The 18,651-nt window shown below is 44.3% G+C and overlaps 1 protein-coding gene across 7 annotated transcripts in view; it reads left to right on the top strand.

The window, feature by feature from the left end:
• UNC79 (unc-79 homolog, NALCN channel complex subunit) overlaps positions 1–18,651 on the top strand; it is a 122,733-nt gene that overhangs the window by 61,940 nt on the left and 42,142 nt on the right. For all 7 annotated transcript variants that reach the window (XM_081908080.1, XM_081908081.1, XM_081908077.1 and 4 more), the window contains 7 exons: positions 1,067–1,132; positions 2,406–2,692; positions 7,184–7,366; positions 8,727–8,889; positions 11,746–11,898; positions 12,891–14,120; positions 15,577–15,684. In XM_081908080.1, the coding sequence (XP_081764206.1) occupies positions 1,067–1,132; positions 2,406–2,692; positions 7,184–7,366; positions 8,727–8,889; positions 11,746–11,898; positions 12,891–14,120; positions 15,577–15,684 (2,190 nt within the window). The remainder of the gene's footprint in view (positions 1–1,066; positions 1,133–2,405; positions 2,693–7,183; positions 7,367–8,726; positions 8,890–11,745; positions 11,899–12,890; positions 14,121–15,576; positions 15,685–18,651) is intronic.

Raw genomic sequence — 18,651 nt, 5'->3', positions numbered from 1 at the left:
GCATGTTCCTCAAAGTTTTGTTAAAAATATATGGCACATCATATGAAATATAATCTGCTACATTGGTTCCCAAATTCCCCTTCCCACACAGACCACTTGAAAGTTGCTGAGGTACTTAGCAGACCACTTACTGATGTTCCTGCCTATCTGTAACTATTGTAAGATGCTATGTTTTTTTCTTGTGTTTTTCTTGTTCCGTTTCGTTTCTTATATAGTATGTTTTACTGTATTGCAGTAAAATAGATATCAAATTGTAATGCAATGTAAAAATTAAAGAAGTAGTAAAAAAACAGTTAAAGATCAATATGAATATTTAATATGATGGTTGTGTCATCTCTTGTCTTCAACCACAAATCCACAGACACTTTGTGGACCACCTGAAGGAAGTTTGGACCACATTTTGGCAACTCATGATGTCCTAGATGTTTCTGACATGGGTGGCGCTGTGGGTTAAACCACAGAGCCTAGGACTTGCCGATCAGAAGGTCGGTGGTTTGAATCCCCACTAAGGGGTTAGCTCCCATTGCTAGTTCCCTGCTCCTGCCAACCTAGCAGTTCAAAAGCACATCAAAGTGCAAGTAGATAAATAGGTAGCGCTCTGATGGGAAGGTAAACGGCATTTCCGTGTGCTGCTCTGGTTCGCCAGAAGCAGCTTAGTCATGCTGGCCACATGACCCGGAAGCTGTCTACGGACAAACGCTGGCTCCCTCGGCCAATAAAGCGAGGTGAGCACCGCAACCCCAGAGTTGGTCACGACTGGACCTAATGGTCAGGGGTCCCTTTACCCTTTACCTTTATTTAGCATATACATCATATAATCATAGAACTGAAGAGTTGGAAGGGACCACGAGGGCAATCTAGTTCAGCTTCCTGCAATGCAGGAATCTTTTGCCCCACATGGGATTCGAACCCACGAGAGTCTCATGCTCTGCTGACTGAGCTGGAACTCTTTAGGTTTTTTCAGTAATAGTTACCACATGTGCCCTGTCACTGAGTTATGGGTGTGGCCACAGAGAGACTGTCTTTCATCTAATATTAACAGGCCTATATTTTTATTTTTATTTAGCTAATAGGCTGATGAGGCATGAGCAATCTGCTCCAGCACTTGGTGGGACACCAGAACAAACTCAAGGTACATGCTGTGTTTGTGTACAGTACATGATTGGCTCCAAGACAAGAGAGGAACATTTGTGCAAATATTCAGATATTTTGAGTGTGAGAAGGAGGTGTGGTTCAGTCTAGTCCTCACAATGATCATGTTTAGCATCTAGACAGTGATTTAGAAGAATAGGATTGTAGGATTGGAAGGGACCCCATGGGTCTTCTAGTCCAACCCTCTGCAATGAAGTATTGTTCACTGGTAAATATATGGAAAGGATTGTGTCCTTTAAAAAAATGTGGTGTTAGAAATAAGAAATCAAATTCCACCCACCCCAGTGCCTACTTTGTTCTCCTTGTTGCAGTTTGGTAAATATAGAGCAGAGGAGTGCAGTAATTAAATAGTACAGTAAGGCAGGAAGAAGAAAGAGACTTAAGGTTTGTTACTCCTGACAGACAAAGCCATTCTGAGTATAGGCTTTGCAGTATGGAGGCACGAGAACACACTAGCTCATATGTGAACTAACAAACTTGGAGAAAAAGCAGGAAGGAAGCTTGATATACCTGAAGGAGCGTCTCCACCTCCATTGTTCAGCCTGGACACTGAGGTCCAGCTCCGAGGGCCTTCTGGTGGTTCCCTCACTGCAAGAAGTGAGGTTACAGGGAACCAGGCAGAGGGCCTTCTCGGTAGTGGTGCCTGCCCTGTGGGACCCTTCCCTATCAGATGTCAAGGAAGTAAATAACTACAGTACCTTGGTTCTTGAATGCCCCAGAACCTGTACATTTTGGCTCTCAAACAATTGAAAACTGGAAGTGAGTGTTCTGGTTTTCAAACGTTTTTCGGAAACTGAACATCCAACGTGGCTTCCATGGCTTCCAATTGGCTGTTCCTGCAGCCAATCAGAAGCCGTGTCTTGGTTTTCAAACAGTTCTGGAAGTCCAACATTCCGTTCGAGAACCAAGGTATGACTGTATCTGACTTTTAGAAAGCATCTGAAGGCAACCCTGTATTGGGAAAATTTCAATGTCGAATGTTTTACAATTTTTATGTGCTGTAATCCGCCCACGGTGGCTGGCAAAACCCAGCCAGATGAGTGGGGTATAAATTATTTATTTATTTATTTCTGCCTGTCTACCACTCCCCATTGGTTATGGTAACTTATTTCTAGCATCGCTGCTTTACTCCCAAGCCTCCATGCCTATAAACATCTCAGGAACATGCCAAGAGTCCTTCAGGAAGGATGTTTAGTTTGGCTGTCCCATCAGCCATCTATGCATTGCAATGTTTTCTTTTTCTGTGCTAATAGGGCAGCCTTCTCCAGAGAATGACAACACCATAAAGGACCTCCTCCCAGAGGACGCTGGCATTGACCATCAGACTGTCCACCAACTCATCACAGTGTTGATGAAGTTCATGGCCAAAGACGAGAGCAGTGCAGAGTCGGACATTAGCAGCGCTAAAGCCTTCAACACGGTCAAGCGCCACCTGTATGTCTTAATGGGCTATGATCAGCAGGAAGGATGCTTCATGATCGCTCCTCAAAAAATGCGCATTTCAACATGCTTCAATGCTTTTATTGCGGGGATTGCTCAAGTAAGTCAGCTTTATATTCCATGTCCAATTCCCTGCATTTTTATTATTATTTTGGTGCAAGCCACTGGATTACCTGTTCATGACTTCAGGGCCAGCTCCAGGTTTCTGTGGCCCCTGGGCAACACAGAATCAGAAACCTTCCTCCTCTGATCAGGCAAGTAATAAAGGCTGTTGAAAAAAGATGGTACTGGTGTTTTGGAGGGATGTTATAACCACATCAAATGAACCCTACTTCATATCTCAGCTCCCAAGCTACCAAGACAATGCTCTGAACCTTGCCTGGAAAATTTGTTAAGCCTGGAAGACTGTTCCATGGAAAACCATGGAAATTTTGGCACTGATTTTCCTATGCCTTGTTGCCAGTAACCTGTTTGCGATAATACACCAACCAGTTTGCAAGCAAACCCCCTGTCTGGAAGCACTGTAGGTCTTATAAAGGATGATGGTGTTCATTTCACAAAGCAGAATTTGCAAGAGAGAGACAAGAATGTGGTTGAAGGCAGGGTGGAGTTCAATGTAGTGCTCAGGAGATGGTTCCATCAGCACAGGAGTTTCTGCCTGCCAGATGGAACAAGCTCCCTTCTCCTCTTGCATATAGTTCTGGAGCAGATCTGGGGGAGCAGGGAGGTGGGGGGGGAAGCCCCATTGCACTAGTGAGTGTTCTTGCACCGGTTTCCACTAGCAGAATGAATCCTGCCTTCTATCAGCCTCTTGAATCGTCAGTTCAACTTTTCAGTTCCTTCATCGGAGAAACCTGGTTTCTGAAAGATGTTCTTTTCATTCATTTGGATATTGCTGCTGTTTTCAAAGGGGACGGAGATGCCTTATAAACCTGGATATCGTTTGGATGCTGGTCCACCAGAGGGTGGTGTTGGACAGGTTTTTGTGAAAGAGACTGTAGCTGTGACCTGCCTGGATATCTCTTGTCAAGGCTGGGCAGTATTAAGTCCTGGCAGGGATGGAATGTTAACCATTAAGCAAAGGAACATCACCAAGCAAGTGGGCTAGAGCAGGGGTCGGCAACCTAAGGCCCATGGGCCAGTAGCAGCCCTTGAGACTTATCTAACTGGCCCATGGCAACCCCTGCCGCCGCCCCCGCTCTTACCAGTGTGGCGTGGGGACCGACTTCCAGGTTGATGGCACCTTTGCACACGGGTGCTCCTCTGACCCTGATGTGCACCAGAAATAGCGTGTGCGCATGCATGCAGGATGGAGAAGCACCCATGCACATATGCTATTTCCAGCGCACTTCCAGATCAGAGGAGCACTGGTAATCGCATGTGCGCATGTGCACGGGAGCTTCTCTGACCCGGAAGAGCGTGCGTGCACACACATTCCAGCCCATCCTCCGACGGACGGAGTGTCGACCTGCCCATCCTTCGATAAGGTTGCCGACCTCTGGGCTAGAGCATAATATGGGCAAAAGTGTCCCAATATAGATAACACGCCCATGCTGCTCCCTGTGTTGGTTTTCTATGAAATGCCTTATGGTTGAGATGGTGATTGCTGTTAGTAAGAGGGCCTAAGAAGAGTCCTGATGTCAGCACCCCATGTGCCACACAATGGCCAGTCAGGTGCCTGTGGTAAATCCACAAGCAGGACGTGAAAGCAACATCCCTCTCCCACTGCCGTTCCCCAGAACCGAGTATTCAGAGGCAAGCTGCTGCTAATCCCAGAGGAAGCCCAAAGCCATCATAAGAAGAGCCTGCTGGACCAGGCCAATGGACCACCACCTAGTTCAGCATCCCGTTCTCACCACGGGCACCCTGATGCCTGCGGGAAATCCTCAAGCATGGGTGCAGCAACACTCTGCTTACCTGCGATACCCAGAAACTGATATTCAAAGGCATAACACCTCTGGAAGCAGAGGAAGAACATAGCTAGCTTGGCGAGTAGTCATTGATAATCCTCTCCTCCACAAACTTGCCTAAACCTCTTTTAGAGCCATCCAAGCTGGTGGCCATCACTGCCTCCCTGGGAAGAAGAAGAAGAGTTTGGATTTGATATCCCGCCTTTCACTCCCCTTCAGGAGTCTCAAAGCGGCTAACATTCTCCTTTCCCTTCCTCCCCCACAACAAACACTCTGTGAGGTGAGTGGGGCTGAGAGACTTCAGAGAAGTGTTACTAGCCCAAGGTCACCCAGCAGCTGCATGTGGAGGAGCGGGGACGCGAACCCGGTTCTCCAGATTACGAGTCTACCGCTCTAAACCACTACACCACACTGGCTCTCACTGGGAGCGAGTTCCATAGTTTAACGATGCATTGCATGAAGAAATCATTTCTTTTATCTGTTCTGATTCTTCCTGCATTCGGCTTCATTGCATGTGCATGAGTTCTGGTGTTGTGAGAGAAAGGAGAAAATTTTTTTTGTGTGTGTTCCCCTTTCACCAGGTTCTTCCTTAGAGTTCTTGTTTCATTCTTCCTTCCACTTGTTTTTTTTCTCTTCCCTGTGACTCCAGAGTGTATATGGAGCAGGAACTTTCCCTGTACTTTCATTCTGTAAAAGTGCCACGTGTGTATTGATGGTCTTTTACAGTTAACGGCTGCACTTGGAATAGCTCTCCTGCCAGGCACATGCACCATGTGTGCATTTGGGGACCCATCACTACACATTTGCAGGCACATAGATTCAGTCCGTGAAAGGACACTTGCCAATCATAGCGAGCGCTGATTCATATTTTGTCCTGGCGAGCTAAGCAACGAGCGTTGAGGGGGGAAATTGCCTGCAGCAAACTATGAAGTGACAAGTATCAAAGTGACAGTGTCACGGAAGATGACTCCCCATTCTGACACCATGCAAGAGGCTAAGAAAAACGGCAGCTTGTCTCTCTGGACATTTTCCAGGTGATCATGAGAACGCAGTTTTGAATTTCCATTAACACTCAGCCCCACCAATTAAAATTGGCTCCTCCTGATCAATAAACACGCAACCCATTGTCAGGAGTTCGGCCTACACTCGAGTAGGCCTCTGGCAGAGACATATGCCTGACTGGCATGTTCTCTCCCTACTGGTCGATCATTTGGCAGCTTCAAAAGCTTTCTTCAGCCCAAACATCACAGCGACCGATGCCAACTGATACTGGCACACTTAGGGCAGTTCGCATGACAGACCCAGCAACTCAGCATTTTGGCTAATCTACTTTATTTACATATAAACATACACGGAGCACTGCAACATGGCTCTCTCTCTCTCTAGCATCAGACAGCAAAGAGAAAAAGAACAAAGGACAATAGTTCCACTTCATGGAACACAGTAACACAAACATCCTGTTTCCGTCACTTCCCACTCTGTGGAGTCAAAACATATACCATCATGTGATAGGCAACAATCCCATGACTGCAATCATGGAGCAGGAATTCTAACATCCATTCCTAATTAGAATTGCTTTCCATGGGCCTGTCTTTCTGGTTAGTATGCACAGGGTTGCTGAAAGCTGGGCAAGAATGGGGCGAATCAAATATTGTTGGACTATAATTCTCATCATCCATTGCCATTGACTGTGTTACCTGGGGCTCATAGGAGCTGGGGTCTAATGGCATCTGGTGGGCCACAAGATTCCCATACCTAGCCTAAAGCTTTTGTTGGCTGCTCTACTATGGGGTGGGCAGGAAACCTTTTTTCAGCCTGTAGCAGATGAAGCCAGAGGCAAAAGTGGGCGGAGTGGTGACTGCAAATCTTCCTTTTATGCAGGAGGCTGCTTTCTACACACACTCACAAGCAAGAATCATGAGCAGAGTTCAAGGACCCATTCTAGCTAAGTCAAAACACTCAAAAGGAGTTTGTGAAGCAAGGCTGGTGAGGGGTGTGACCTGGGGCAGGGGCATAGCATGGGCTAGGGGGTTGCCGGGGCGATTGTCCTGGGTGCCAGCCCTGCAGCACTTTGTAAGGCTGGGATCTGATCAGTTCCCAGCCTCGCAAAGCAGCTTGGGGGAGGTGGCATGAGAAAGATGCCTTGGATCCCAGGTTTGCTCTCAAGGGACTGAGATCATAGGGCGCAAGCCGTCCTTCTCACACCACCCTCCCCAAGCTGCTTCGCAAGGCTGGTATCTGATCAGATGCCAGCCTCGCAAAGTGTTGCAGGGCCCTGTGCCAATTTTGCGAGGCTGGGCTTGCTCCAGCCTCTCAAAGCAGCTCGGAGCTGGTGTTGTGTTGGCTGTGCTGGCACATGGTGGGCTTCATTCGCCTTCCGTGCCCCACTCCCTGCTAGCATGTGTGCCCCGGGCACCATAAATACGTGCTCCGCCACTGGCGTGGGGAGAAGGAGCGTGGCCTGGGAAGAGGCCAAAGAGTGAGGAAGAGAGGCCCGGATAGGGTTGCATTTGGACCCTGGTTCTGACGCCTGCTGATCTACCAATTTAAAGCTTGCAATCATTTTCTCGAATCATTGCCAGTGTTTTTCTTCTTCTTCCTGATGCCTTTGTTGCTATTATTTTCTAAAAAATGTGATTTTAGTAAATGCTCTAAATTCTAAATTGTGTGTTCATTTCTAGGTGATGGACTATAATATTAACCTGGGGAAACACCTCCTCCCTTTAGTGGCTCAGGTGCTGAAGTACTGCTCATGCCCTCAGCTCAGGCATTACTTCCAGCAGCCGCCCCGCTGCTCCCTCTGGTCCCTGAAGCCCCACATTCGGCAGATGTGGCTGAAGGCGCTGCTTGTCATCCTGTATAAGGTAAATGCTTCTGTGTTGCTTGCCTGAGTCTTTCCTACAGCAACTGGCATGGATCCTGGGTAAGTATAGCGGTAAAAGACAAAGGCGCAACCGAGAGCATGGCTGATACCTCCAGCCCTGTCCTGTGTGGTTTATTTAGTTTGGAACTGTTTTCTGTGGGGCTCTCAAATGACGAAAGAAGCATCACTAGTGGACAGCCTCCTAAATGTTTTGAGGCGGTGTAGAAATATTTAAAATAAGAAGTAAGTAAACATCATTGCAGGTGCTTTTGTGAGATGACAGACAGGGTTATATGCATAGAAACCCCCCCCCACTACATTTAAAGCATTCTTATTTGTTTCCTATCCCCATAGTTCAACAGGGTCTAATACTATATTCCCTTAATATTCAACTGCATTGATGAAAATTGAGCAACATTCACTGATTTCCATCCACTTGTACAATTGAAATCTGCTTGTGCAACAGGGTTTTTTCCCCCCTGCTCTCCAGCCCCCTACATGCCCCCCAAATCGCCAATGCCCCTTGGAAGCCACAGGGGGAGGAGAGGAAGGAGAAGCCCCATTGCATGAATGGACACTTGCTTCTGCTATGTTGGACCTTATCAATTAAACGTCACAAGAACCATAAGGCTTTACTCATGGAAATATTGCTGCTCTGCAGGCTGTGGAGTGAGAGTGTAGAAGCCTGTGGATGAAAATGGTGCACAAAATAATAGCAATACATGACTAGCTTGGTGGTGTTATAAAAATCACTGGTAGTCAAGGGGAACTGTAAACCAGATTGGAGGTGAGCCGTATACTTGATAAAATAACTAAAGCGAACTAGACTTTGGGTGAGTCACGTCATTTAATAAGGGCAATTTTATATTGCCAATTAAAGCTAATTTAATTGCTTGGTATTTATATATTTTTACAAGATAACTAATGTTTTGGGAAGAGGGTCATTTTCAGCTGCTAGCCATGATAGATTCCCCCTCTCTAAGTTGGTTTTGATAAAGCTATGAAGTGAGATATATTCTGCAGATCTCATCAACAGCTCTGAAATGCATTCTTACATTCAGCTTCACAAGGAAATTTGTATTTCTAGTCTGTTCAGTGGCTGGTTTTTGGCTACAATATGAGAGTATTCCACACATGATTTTGTGTGCTGTTGTTGTAATATATTGCACTGGCCTTTCTGTTAACTAATCACACACCTCCTTTAATGTTTATAGGTTCCCGTTGACTTTATCTATCATTTTCGTCCTTGGTTTTCTTCTGTTTCAAAACCTTTTCCTTTGCACTTGCATATTGTGTTGTTTAGGTCAGTGGTGTTTTCAATACAAAAAAAAACAACCTTTTCCATTTTTCTTGTTGGACAGTATCCTTACAGAGACTGTGACATCAGCAAAATCATGTTGCATCTCATTCATATAACCGTCAACACTCTAAATGCACAGTACCACAGCTGCAAGCCTCACGCCTCAGCAGGCCCTATGTACAGCGACAACAGCAACATAAGCCGCTACAGTGAGAAGGAAAAAGGTATTAAAATGTGAATGTGAAGCTGAGGAAGCTCTGGGTGGCATGGATTAAGGAAGAATGTTTCTGGCATGTTTAGCCTAGATTGAGACGCCAGCTGTCCATGCACTGAGTTGGGTCAGCTGAAGGAGGATTTCTGGCCCTCAAATGCCATACCAAATTTTAACCACGTGGCTCATGGTTTCAGTTGTAAGGAAACATGCTTTTCCCCCCAGCTGGAACTCAGTTCCAGCACCTCTCAGGTAGGCGCCATTGCCATTTGTAAGTGAACAAGAGAGGTGTTTCTGGTGCGTTCCAGCACCTTTCCCTAGAAAAATAGCACTGCTCTTATTTAATACAAATTCTCTGCTGCCCTTCAGGTGTCATACAATAAAAGCATCAGAAAGCCCCTTTCTCACATTCAGCTGAACAGGGTGGAGGAGTGACTACCTGTGTCCATTATAATGTCTATGGAGAGCTCCCTCGTGTGAAAATCTTACTCTTAAAGTAGAGCGCTCACGATCATGTGAAGAGAGCCTTCTGTAAATATTCTTTATATATGCAGGAGTTCGTTATGGACTTATAACGAACATCTCGTTTCACATTATGCATGCCCATAAGCGCTTCTGAAAGAGGGTAAAGAATCATAGAAATATCATTGGTTCTCTATCTCATGTTGTTCAGAAATGTTATGCGTTAGTGCTTTCTTTTTAAATGCTATTTTTATACTTTTGGTTAAAAGTTGCTAGTAAGAAAGAGAAACGGAGCTTGTGAACCAAGGAAGCAACATTAAGCTTAGGCAACCCTTGTCTTTTATAAAAAAACAACAACAACAATGATCCAATTCCTTTCTTATGTGGACTTGAAAGCATTGTGTGCAAGAAATTTAAAAAACACAGTTGTGGAGGAATGCTTAAGGAGGATTAGAATTTCAAGCAAGATAAATGACATATGTTACATTTCAAAGTATGAAACATTTCAAAGTATTTCAAAGTATGAAACTGAATTAAGCTACTGGTTTATGACTTAGGTGGGTTTCAACTAAGTTTTCCTATGAGTAAACCCATTGAAATCAAGAAACCTAACTTAGGCTGCATTCCTGATGCAATTTATTATGTTTTTATTACTTTTATCTAACTGTTCCACATTGAGCTTTCACACAATGTAAAAGCTACTTCTGGAACTATAGTGGAACACAGTGCAAACTGAGTGCTCATTTCTGTGTTGTTTGCTTCCAGAAAAAAAATCTGTTTGCAAGCAATATGGAACTGAGTGCTAACTTGTGCTGTATTCCACTATAGCTCTACCATGTTCTGCTATAGTTCTGGAAGTGTGAAAGTTCAAATATAATGTGGAAATTAACAGTTTGGGATATATCGTGAAAATGGAATAAACTGCCTTGTGAATGCAGCCTTTAGGCATGTTCATTAATTTTAGTGGATTTACTCTGAGTAAAACTTGGCCGAATGCCACTCTTTATTTTACAAGCTGCAATGTGACATTTAATGCAGCAATTAATTTACATTATTTTCTGAAGAGATTCGGAAAGTCGAAACTTCTTTTTTAAAAAAAAAGGGGGGGGGAGAACCAGAATTAAGCTTGATACCTCAAGCAGATCTGGTGTCACTTTTAATAAAATCTGCAGGAGACTTGCCTCAGAGGCTCTCCTAGGAGGACAAAGTGGAAAAAGAGTAAAAATAGATGTTGGCTTGCAGCAGTACCTTTTCTTACATGGTCTGCAGGCTTGCTTCCTTAATCTTGTCTTTAAGGAAGGAAAAATAAAAGAACATCTGTCACTAACTGAATTCACACATTCAGGACACGCCATCGACCCTTTCTAGGCCAGTTGCTATCTGAATTTAATGGAACCTTGGTCAACAGGTTTTTTAAAAACAACAACAACATGATTTTGGAGTGAGGAATGTGTTGCTCTCCAGATGTTGTTAGTTCTCATCATCCCCAGTCAGCATGGACAATGGTCAGGGAAGATGGGAGTAAGATCACCAACATAAGTTATTCTTTTCTGCTGTGGACCTTTAGTAGTTTGGAGGGGGGTAGGGGAAGCTGACTGCAACAGATAGTGGCATCTGAACTGAGTGAAACACCCACCAGTTCTTCTGTTCTAGCTTCAGAGGGCAGTGGTGCTTGCTTGCATCTTTCCCACCTGAGTTTGCTGAACAGGGGTTTGATGAAGCTCCTTTTTACTGTGTTAGAACATCCATCCATTTAGTCCAGTGCTGGCTACTCTGACTGGCAGCTGCTTGGGTCATTCTGCACTGTACCATGGCTAGAAACTGTGACACTGTCCAGAATGCAAGTGGCTACCCAGCTTGCTTGGACAGTGGTACAAAAACTGAAATATTTGTTAGTTTCAGGTGTCAGTATCCAAGAAGGCCTTTATATCAAAGGGAAGTGGTAGTCCTCTTAGTACCAGGACTATGACCTTGAAATGGAATTTCAGAGTTTTTCTCAAACTTCCACCAAAGGATAGGCCAGTTCCTATAAAGAAAACCAAAACTTGTTGTTTCGGGATGTTATACAACAGAGAGTCGGCATTTCTGACTATGCTAACTCCAACAGCTTTCTTAATGACCACTAGGGATCTCTCCTTCCCAAACTGCTCTAGGAAGCAGATGGCCCTCCCATCATATATTAATTCTCAACTCACTGTAGTGTTGGCATACTTGCTGCGTGCTCAGTGAAATACTGTTGTGATCGAACTTATGTTGTCTGCCATTATTTGACCTTTATTTTCAAAACAATTAAACTGAAATAGAAGATCGGTGCATGCTTTTGCTGAGAAGTTTTGATCGCCAAACTGTTTCACGTGCAATATGTTGCCTTTTGCCGCGGAATCAATGCTTGTATTTCTCTCTCCAGCGGAGGAAGACAGCGTCTTTGATGAGTCTGACATTCATGATACACCCACTGGAAACGGCAATAAAGAGTCTCAAACTTTCTTTGCGAGGCTGAAAAGAATTGGGGGCAGCAAAATGGTGAAATACCAGCCAGTCGAGATGAATGCTCAGAGAAGTATGTCATTAAAAAAAAGAGAGCGACTAATTTTAAATGTAACCGAACATCTTTTATGCTATACGTTTTTCTTTTTTATACCTTTTAAAAACGGTGTTAACCAAACTGACATGTTTACCAGACACAGCATCGTATGCAACATGATGAGCACAAAGAAGGATTGTGGAGCTCTGAAAATAGTTCACAAGGACTCCAAGGAAGCATGGGGGAAAGTGTGCCATCGAATCATAGAGTGGTTTTGTTGTTTGATGCAGGAAAGCAAGAGATTGAGATAGGAAATCCCCAACAGGTAGCTCTTGGAGAGCCAGTGTGGTGTAGTGGTTAAGAGCGGTAGTCTAGTCGCTTCCCCACTCCTCCACATGCAGCTGCTGGGTGACCTTGGGCCAGTCACACTTCTCTGAAGTCTCTCAGCTCCACTCACCTCACAGAGTGTTTGTTGTGGGGGAGGAAGGGAAAGGAGAATGTTAGCCGCTTTGAGACTCCTTAAAGGGAGTGAAAGGCGGGATATCAAATCCAAACTCTTCTTCTTCTTCTCTTCTTCCAATCTCTGCTTGAAGATCGCCAATGATGATGAGCTAGTCTAGGGAATGTTGGGCCAGTCTTGAGCCATCACTGTGTTATCACAGAGTCATAGAATTGTAGAGTTGGGAGGGACCCCATCTGGGTCATCTAGTCCAACCCACTGCAATGCAGGAATCTCAGCTACAGCATCCATAAGAGATGACCATCCAAGCTCTGCTTAAAAACCTCCAAGGAAGGAAGTCCACAACCTCCCAAGGGAGACTGTTCCACTGTCAAACAGCTCTTACTGCCAGAAAGTTTTTGTTGTGTCTTGTGTGGAACTAATTTTGCATGCCTCTAAATTAATTTTGAAATAAACGATAGGATTTGCATCTAAAATGCGATAGTGCCTAATGATGGAATGCAAGGGGGGAATGGTGGAAATGCCAGTGACTTGCATGGTACTAGCTCTTTTCCCCTGTTTCAACCAGGTGAAATAGAACTTGCTGAATATAGAGAAACGGGAGTATTGCAAGACAACATTCTGCGCTGTGTGAGAGAAGAAAGCATTCAGAAGAAGAAACTGCGCTCACTAAAACAAAAATCGCTTGACATAGGAAATGCAGACTCCCTCTTGTTTACATTGGATGAACACCGCCGGAAGTCGTGCATAGACCACTGCGACTTAGAGAAGCCTCCCGCCACTTCTGCAGCACTGAGGCAGAACGAGTACGGGCGGCCGCGTCAAAATTCCTCCACCAAGACGGAAGATGGAGACGGAGGGGAGAAGGAGAACCCGCCTGCCGTCCCAGAAAGAACCCTAGCAAGGCGGAGGCCTATCATACCAGAAGTCAGGTTGAACTGCATGGAGCCATACGAAGTGAAAGTGGATTCCCCAGCCAAATGCTCCCCTCCAAAGGAGGACTTGGACCTTATAGACCTCTCCTCTGATTCAACTTCAGGACCTGAAAAGCAGTCAGTGGTCTCCAATTCAGACAGCGACTCATTGGTCTTTGAACCGCTCCCTCCTCTCAGGATAGTGGAAAGCGACGAGGAAGATGCTGACCTCCCAAGCCAGCGGAATGACAGCATCTCTGGCAAGGTGGCTCCCTCATCTCCATCAAGTCCCACCGGCCTCTCTGTGCTCAGCCTCAGCACGACCCCTCTGGTGCAGTTCAGCATTGAAGATTGCTCCAAAGATGTGCTCCCTTCTGCATCAAGCCATATCGTTTCATTTGCAGAAGAGGAAGCCACCTCCATTCCTCTGGAAGGTCAGAAAGATGTTGATCAGCTAGCTAAGCCAGAAGAAGTCCACGAGGCACCCCCTGGCAGCCCCCTCACGCTGAAACAGAAACGAGATATGCTGCAGAAGTCCTTTGCTCTTCCAGAGATGTCCATCGACGATAACTTTGATTTATGCATAGAGGAGATTAAGCCGATCGGGCCCTTTCCCAGTTCAAGTGGGAAAAGTGTCTTCATCAAGGCTCCTGAGGACTCTGAGGTCCAAACGGAAAGCGATAAGCTGGACGCCGGTGCAGAATCTGATACGGAGCAAAGCACAGAACAGAAGCAGGAGGAGGAAGCCGAAGAGTCGGAATTTAAGATCCAGATTGTTCCAAGGCAGAGGAAGCAGAGGAAGATTGCAGTGAGTGCCATCCAGAGAGAGTACCTTGACATTTCCTTCAACATCTTAGACAAGCTGGGGGAGCAGAAAGAGTCAGGTGAGCAGAAGCTGTTGGTCAACCCACCTGAAAAATAAATGTTCTCTTCCTGCTGCTGTGCTAGAGGAAAAAGAGAATTTCTTACCTTGCTCTTCCCAGTGGTAATGGGGTGAATTCGCAGTTGGGGGAATTTGAAGTAAGAGCTCCCCCACTATGAAAGGCCTCATCTCAGTCTGAGCCAGGCTCAGACCCCCTCAAATCTGAGTATAGCTCACAATGGGCTTTGTCCATTTCCCTCACCTCTTTCCTAAGGATTCCCCCATAATTTGAGAAGGAGAAGGTATAACTGGCAGGAGAGGTGGAGGCACATGACACACACGCACATGTGCACATGCAAACACAGAAATAAAAGTTTCAGCACCCTGTCCTAGTTCCCCTAGGTTCTGTCACCATTGAGCATCAAGCCATCACAACTCTGAGTTGCGTTGCCTGTTCCTCTGCAGAGTCACACCCTCAGTTACACTAGCAGGAGGGTCCCTCTAGCACAGCATTCCCCAAGGTGGGTGATACCGCCCCCGGGGGGTGCTTGGACAATCCATGGTGGGGGGTGGTAGTAGCCTTGGGTGCAATTGGGGTGGCAGCGTTGAATAAAAATAAGGGGGTGGTGGAAGCATAAAGGAATCAGAGAAGAGAAGAAAAAATATGAAGAAAAAATATTTGTACATGTTCCATCTGTTGTGTAATGACACTTACCACCAGGCGGTAGGCCAAATAAGTTTGGGAACCTCTGCTCCACCATAATGGGCTTTCCCCTTTCTCGCCCCGCCTCATGTGCCTCCATGCACTCCAAAACAGCTCTGTGGAGTCGGGAGAACTTCCAGGTCAGCATGTGCAGGGAGAAGCAATAGTTCTGTCTGGCGAGCAGAAAAGAGGGTGAGAATTCCGGAGCTGGGGTGCCACTTTAGAGAAGACCCTGTTCTGTTTTCCGACCAATTAGATCTCTACTACCGCAATGGCCTCCCTGCCGTATTTCAGCTCATGGGCATACTGTAATATTGGGAGAGGCATCTTGAAACAGGGTTTTGTATATTTCTGAGTTCCCCAAAGAGGCACAATTTGCACCCTTCTGTTACACCCCTTTTAGGATCTCTGCCAATGAAGGGGTGGGAGGTAGGTCCTTGTGCAGAAGCTTCCGTGAGTCGGGTGCATTTACCGTCCTCCTAGAAGTGAATGCCAAGTGCTCACATAAAGTAAAAGCCGAACACTTCAGGATGTTTTCCTTATGCACAAATCTCATTTCAAAGTCATTTGTAATAAGCGGGAGCCTTTCTTCTGTCAAAGTGTCTCGTTTATTCCAAACCATCACTTGTAGAGCCAAGTGGTGTATTGGGGTGAAGGGGGGGGGGGAATTAGACTGTGAAAGGGCGGTTGATGAACAAGCGTTCCCTGGGGTTTTGGGTTTTTTTTGGAGGGCCAAAAAGAGAATCTGAGCTTCAAGCGCTGTTTCTCTTTGCAGATGCTTCAGCTAAAGTCCTTTCAACCCTTGAAATGCCAAGGGAATCATCATCTGCGCCGACACTTGAAGCAGGTGTACCAGAGATGAGTAGCCATTCTTCCATGTCAAGTAAGTTTTCCCCTGGCTTTGAGGAGAGGAACTCTGTTACGGCACTTGAGGGCTTCTTAGGACGGTTTTGCCATCTGGCGCATCACCTTTCTCCGCTAATTTACATTTGACTGGTCCTTTATGTGCCTTGTGCGCAGGCCGATTAATTGACTCCATGAGAATGGGAGTGGCTTTGGCAGTCTGTAAGATCAAGGCATACTAGGAGGGAATGGATAGATCAGTTTCTTTCATCCTCCTGTTTTTCCAATAATAAGTTCCCCATATTTCCACATTGGTTAGCTTTTTCTTTTATGAAGTGCTCATGAAAATTCATCAACATACACATATATATTTTTTGCAAGCATTTCCACCTAATGCACTGTGTATGCTGTTTATGGCATGGTGTGCGGCAATCAGGGATTGCCAAACTCCTATACAAGGTATCTGGCAAGCATGGATGATCATTCCATATCAAGTGATCCAACTTTTTTTACTTTTTTGTCATCCAATTTTCTTAATATTTTGTACACTTGTTGAATGATCAAAACTAACTTTAATTCTAATTTTTTTTTTATCTCGTCCCATTTGTGAGTAATGGGGGGGTCTGAATTTTTTTTTTTAAAAAAGACAATTTTGGCCTTACACAAAAACATTAAAAGCTCAGTGTTTGGCGTAAAGTATAAATAATGGAAATATATATGTTTTCAGACCCATTTCACGTGCAAGATTTTTTCTCCATGATTTTGTTTGATATTCGTTTTGTTGTAATGTTTATGAAATGAAGTACTAGCAAGAATTCTTTCAAAGTATTAATTCTATCATGCAATAGCAAGCTATCACTTCAAACACCTTTTTAAAAGAAGAGATTGACTAGCTTTTCAGATACAACTTGCTAAAGAAATGCCTGAAGTAACTGATATTACAGTTTGAAGTCTTGTTTATTCTGTTATATTTTACTCCAGGAAGACCCATTTATCCTAAATAGAAGCCAATAAGGCATTTAAAGTCCATCATGTGACATATCATATTAAAGCCCATGAAGTTCTGAAGAGATTGGTGTTTTTAGTTTTGATGTATCTCAATTGTGGGCTGAGCTTTTAAGGTTTTAGTGTGGTCCGGCAAGGCCAAAATTTTCAATTTTAAAAAATTTCAAATCCTCATAACTCACAAACAGGATGGGATAAAAAATTAAAATTTTAGATCTAAACTTAGTTTTGATCATTCAATAAGTGTACAAAATATTAAGAAGACTGGATGACATGCGGTAAGCAAGTTGGATCACTTGATATGGAATGACCCGAATACTCAGCTGATTGTTGGGCATTGCAAATGCCCCATGCATGTTTCTTCGCAAGCGCTGACGATTAGCTGTGCAGGGGAAGAATGGTCACCTAACATCATTGTGACATCAGGTGATTGACAGCTGGGCACACCTGTCAAACGCAGCCCTCAGAGGTGGGGTGAGAGAGATAAGGATCTGGTGGGATCCAGTTTCCCTCTCTTGTCATAAATGAGGCAATTTTGATCTGGTTTATTGGTTTACTTTTTTATGTTTTAAAGTAGGCTTGTAAATTTTTCTTGATTTTACTGCTTTATCTTTTGTAAACTGCTTTGAGGTTCTTTACAGCTAAGCAGTGAATAAATTTTATGAAATAAATAAATAACTGTTCCAAGTTTTCTGGGCCATGTATGGTCACTTTAAAATGACTCCGTGATGGAAAGAAAATGCCAGATTAATTTTATAAAGCCATTGATAGCGTGGACATGCATAAAGTATTATGTTCGAAAACTCATATAGTTAGAAACATGGATATTGTGCTGTATTGGCCCAGCTGCACCTCAAATATTAGAGAATCCTTTCATTCCACCCGCACCCCCCATTATAAAAATAACCACTCCAGTATTAATAGTCAAAGCTGTCCTTGAGACATCAGATAAGTAACTCCCAGAAACCGAAATCAGTGTTCTGATAATGAATAATATGCCTGAGAAAAGCTTTAATTTCCATTATAAAAGCAAAGGAGCAATTTCAAAACAGCCAATTTCCTATGTTTTCAACTCTCATCTGCGCCCCAAGCAATAATGTCTGCTCTGAAATTTTAATTGCTGTTCTTTCATTGGGAAATTCGGTGTTTGATAAGCTGATAAGGCTTTCATTTCAAACCATTGCACTGGAGATGATGGAAGTTATGTTGTTCCCAACTGGATGTGAAAGACTTCTTTCTGCAGGATGCTTCCCTTTTAAAAGCACAGAATCCTATTATATCAAATCCTATTATATCAAATGGAACCAGAATTTGCATCAATTCCAGCAGGTCAGACAGGATGTTTTCTGGGGTATTGAAAGTAGCGAAATGTACACAAGGGCATCCGAGGGCAACACTCTGCACTGAAATACTTTTGAAATGGGTTCAGTCTGACATTCACCAGTAGGTGACATGGACCGGTACTAATGCTTGCCTTGGATCCAAAAACCAAATCCTTCCAAATAAAACCACACAATCTCTTCAAATTTTATTTTCATCAGGGCTTTGCATCGGCTCCTGGTAAATCCTAGATTCCAAACCCAATCAGGCTGATTTGGTTTGACCTGGGATTCATCAAGGCAGAAGCAACACAACTATAAAAAATGCTCTGGAAAAAAACCACATTTTAAAGCTCACAATGGGAAATTTCATAGAGGTCCTATTTCAGCTCTACGGCGCCATATGGCGTCACAGCGTTATAACACATTTATAACGTTTTATTTTCACTAATGTAGCTGAGTCCCCAGTGTGAGTTGAGGCAGCCATGGGCCAGATTTCGGAACATGTTCACAGTTTCTTATGTTCTTCTGTTGTTGTTTTTTTAAATGTTAATATGTTCTACTGCATCAGACCAAAAAACCTATCTAGCTTCCTGTTTTCACATCACAGCAGCCAACCTGATTCCTATGGGGAGATCAGAAGGAGAGCATGAGTGCGGTAGCACTCTTCTACCCAAGATCCT

This window comes from Podarcis melisellensis (genome assembly GCF_964234715.1).
Source record: "Podarcis melisellensis genome assembly, chromosome: 1".
Taxonomy (NCBI): domain Eukaryota; kingdom Metazoa; phylum Chordata; class Lepidosauria; order Squamata; family Lacertidae; genus Podarcis; species Podarcis melisellensis.
Note: the sequence above shows the minus strand (reverse complement) of the source record. Positions and strands in the feature narration are given on the sequence as shown.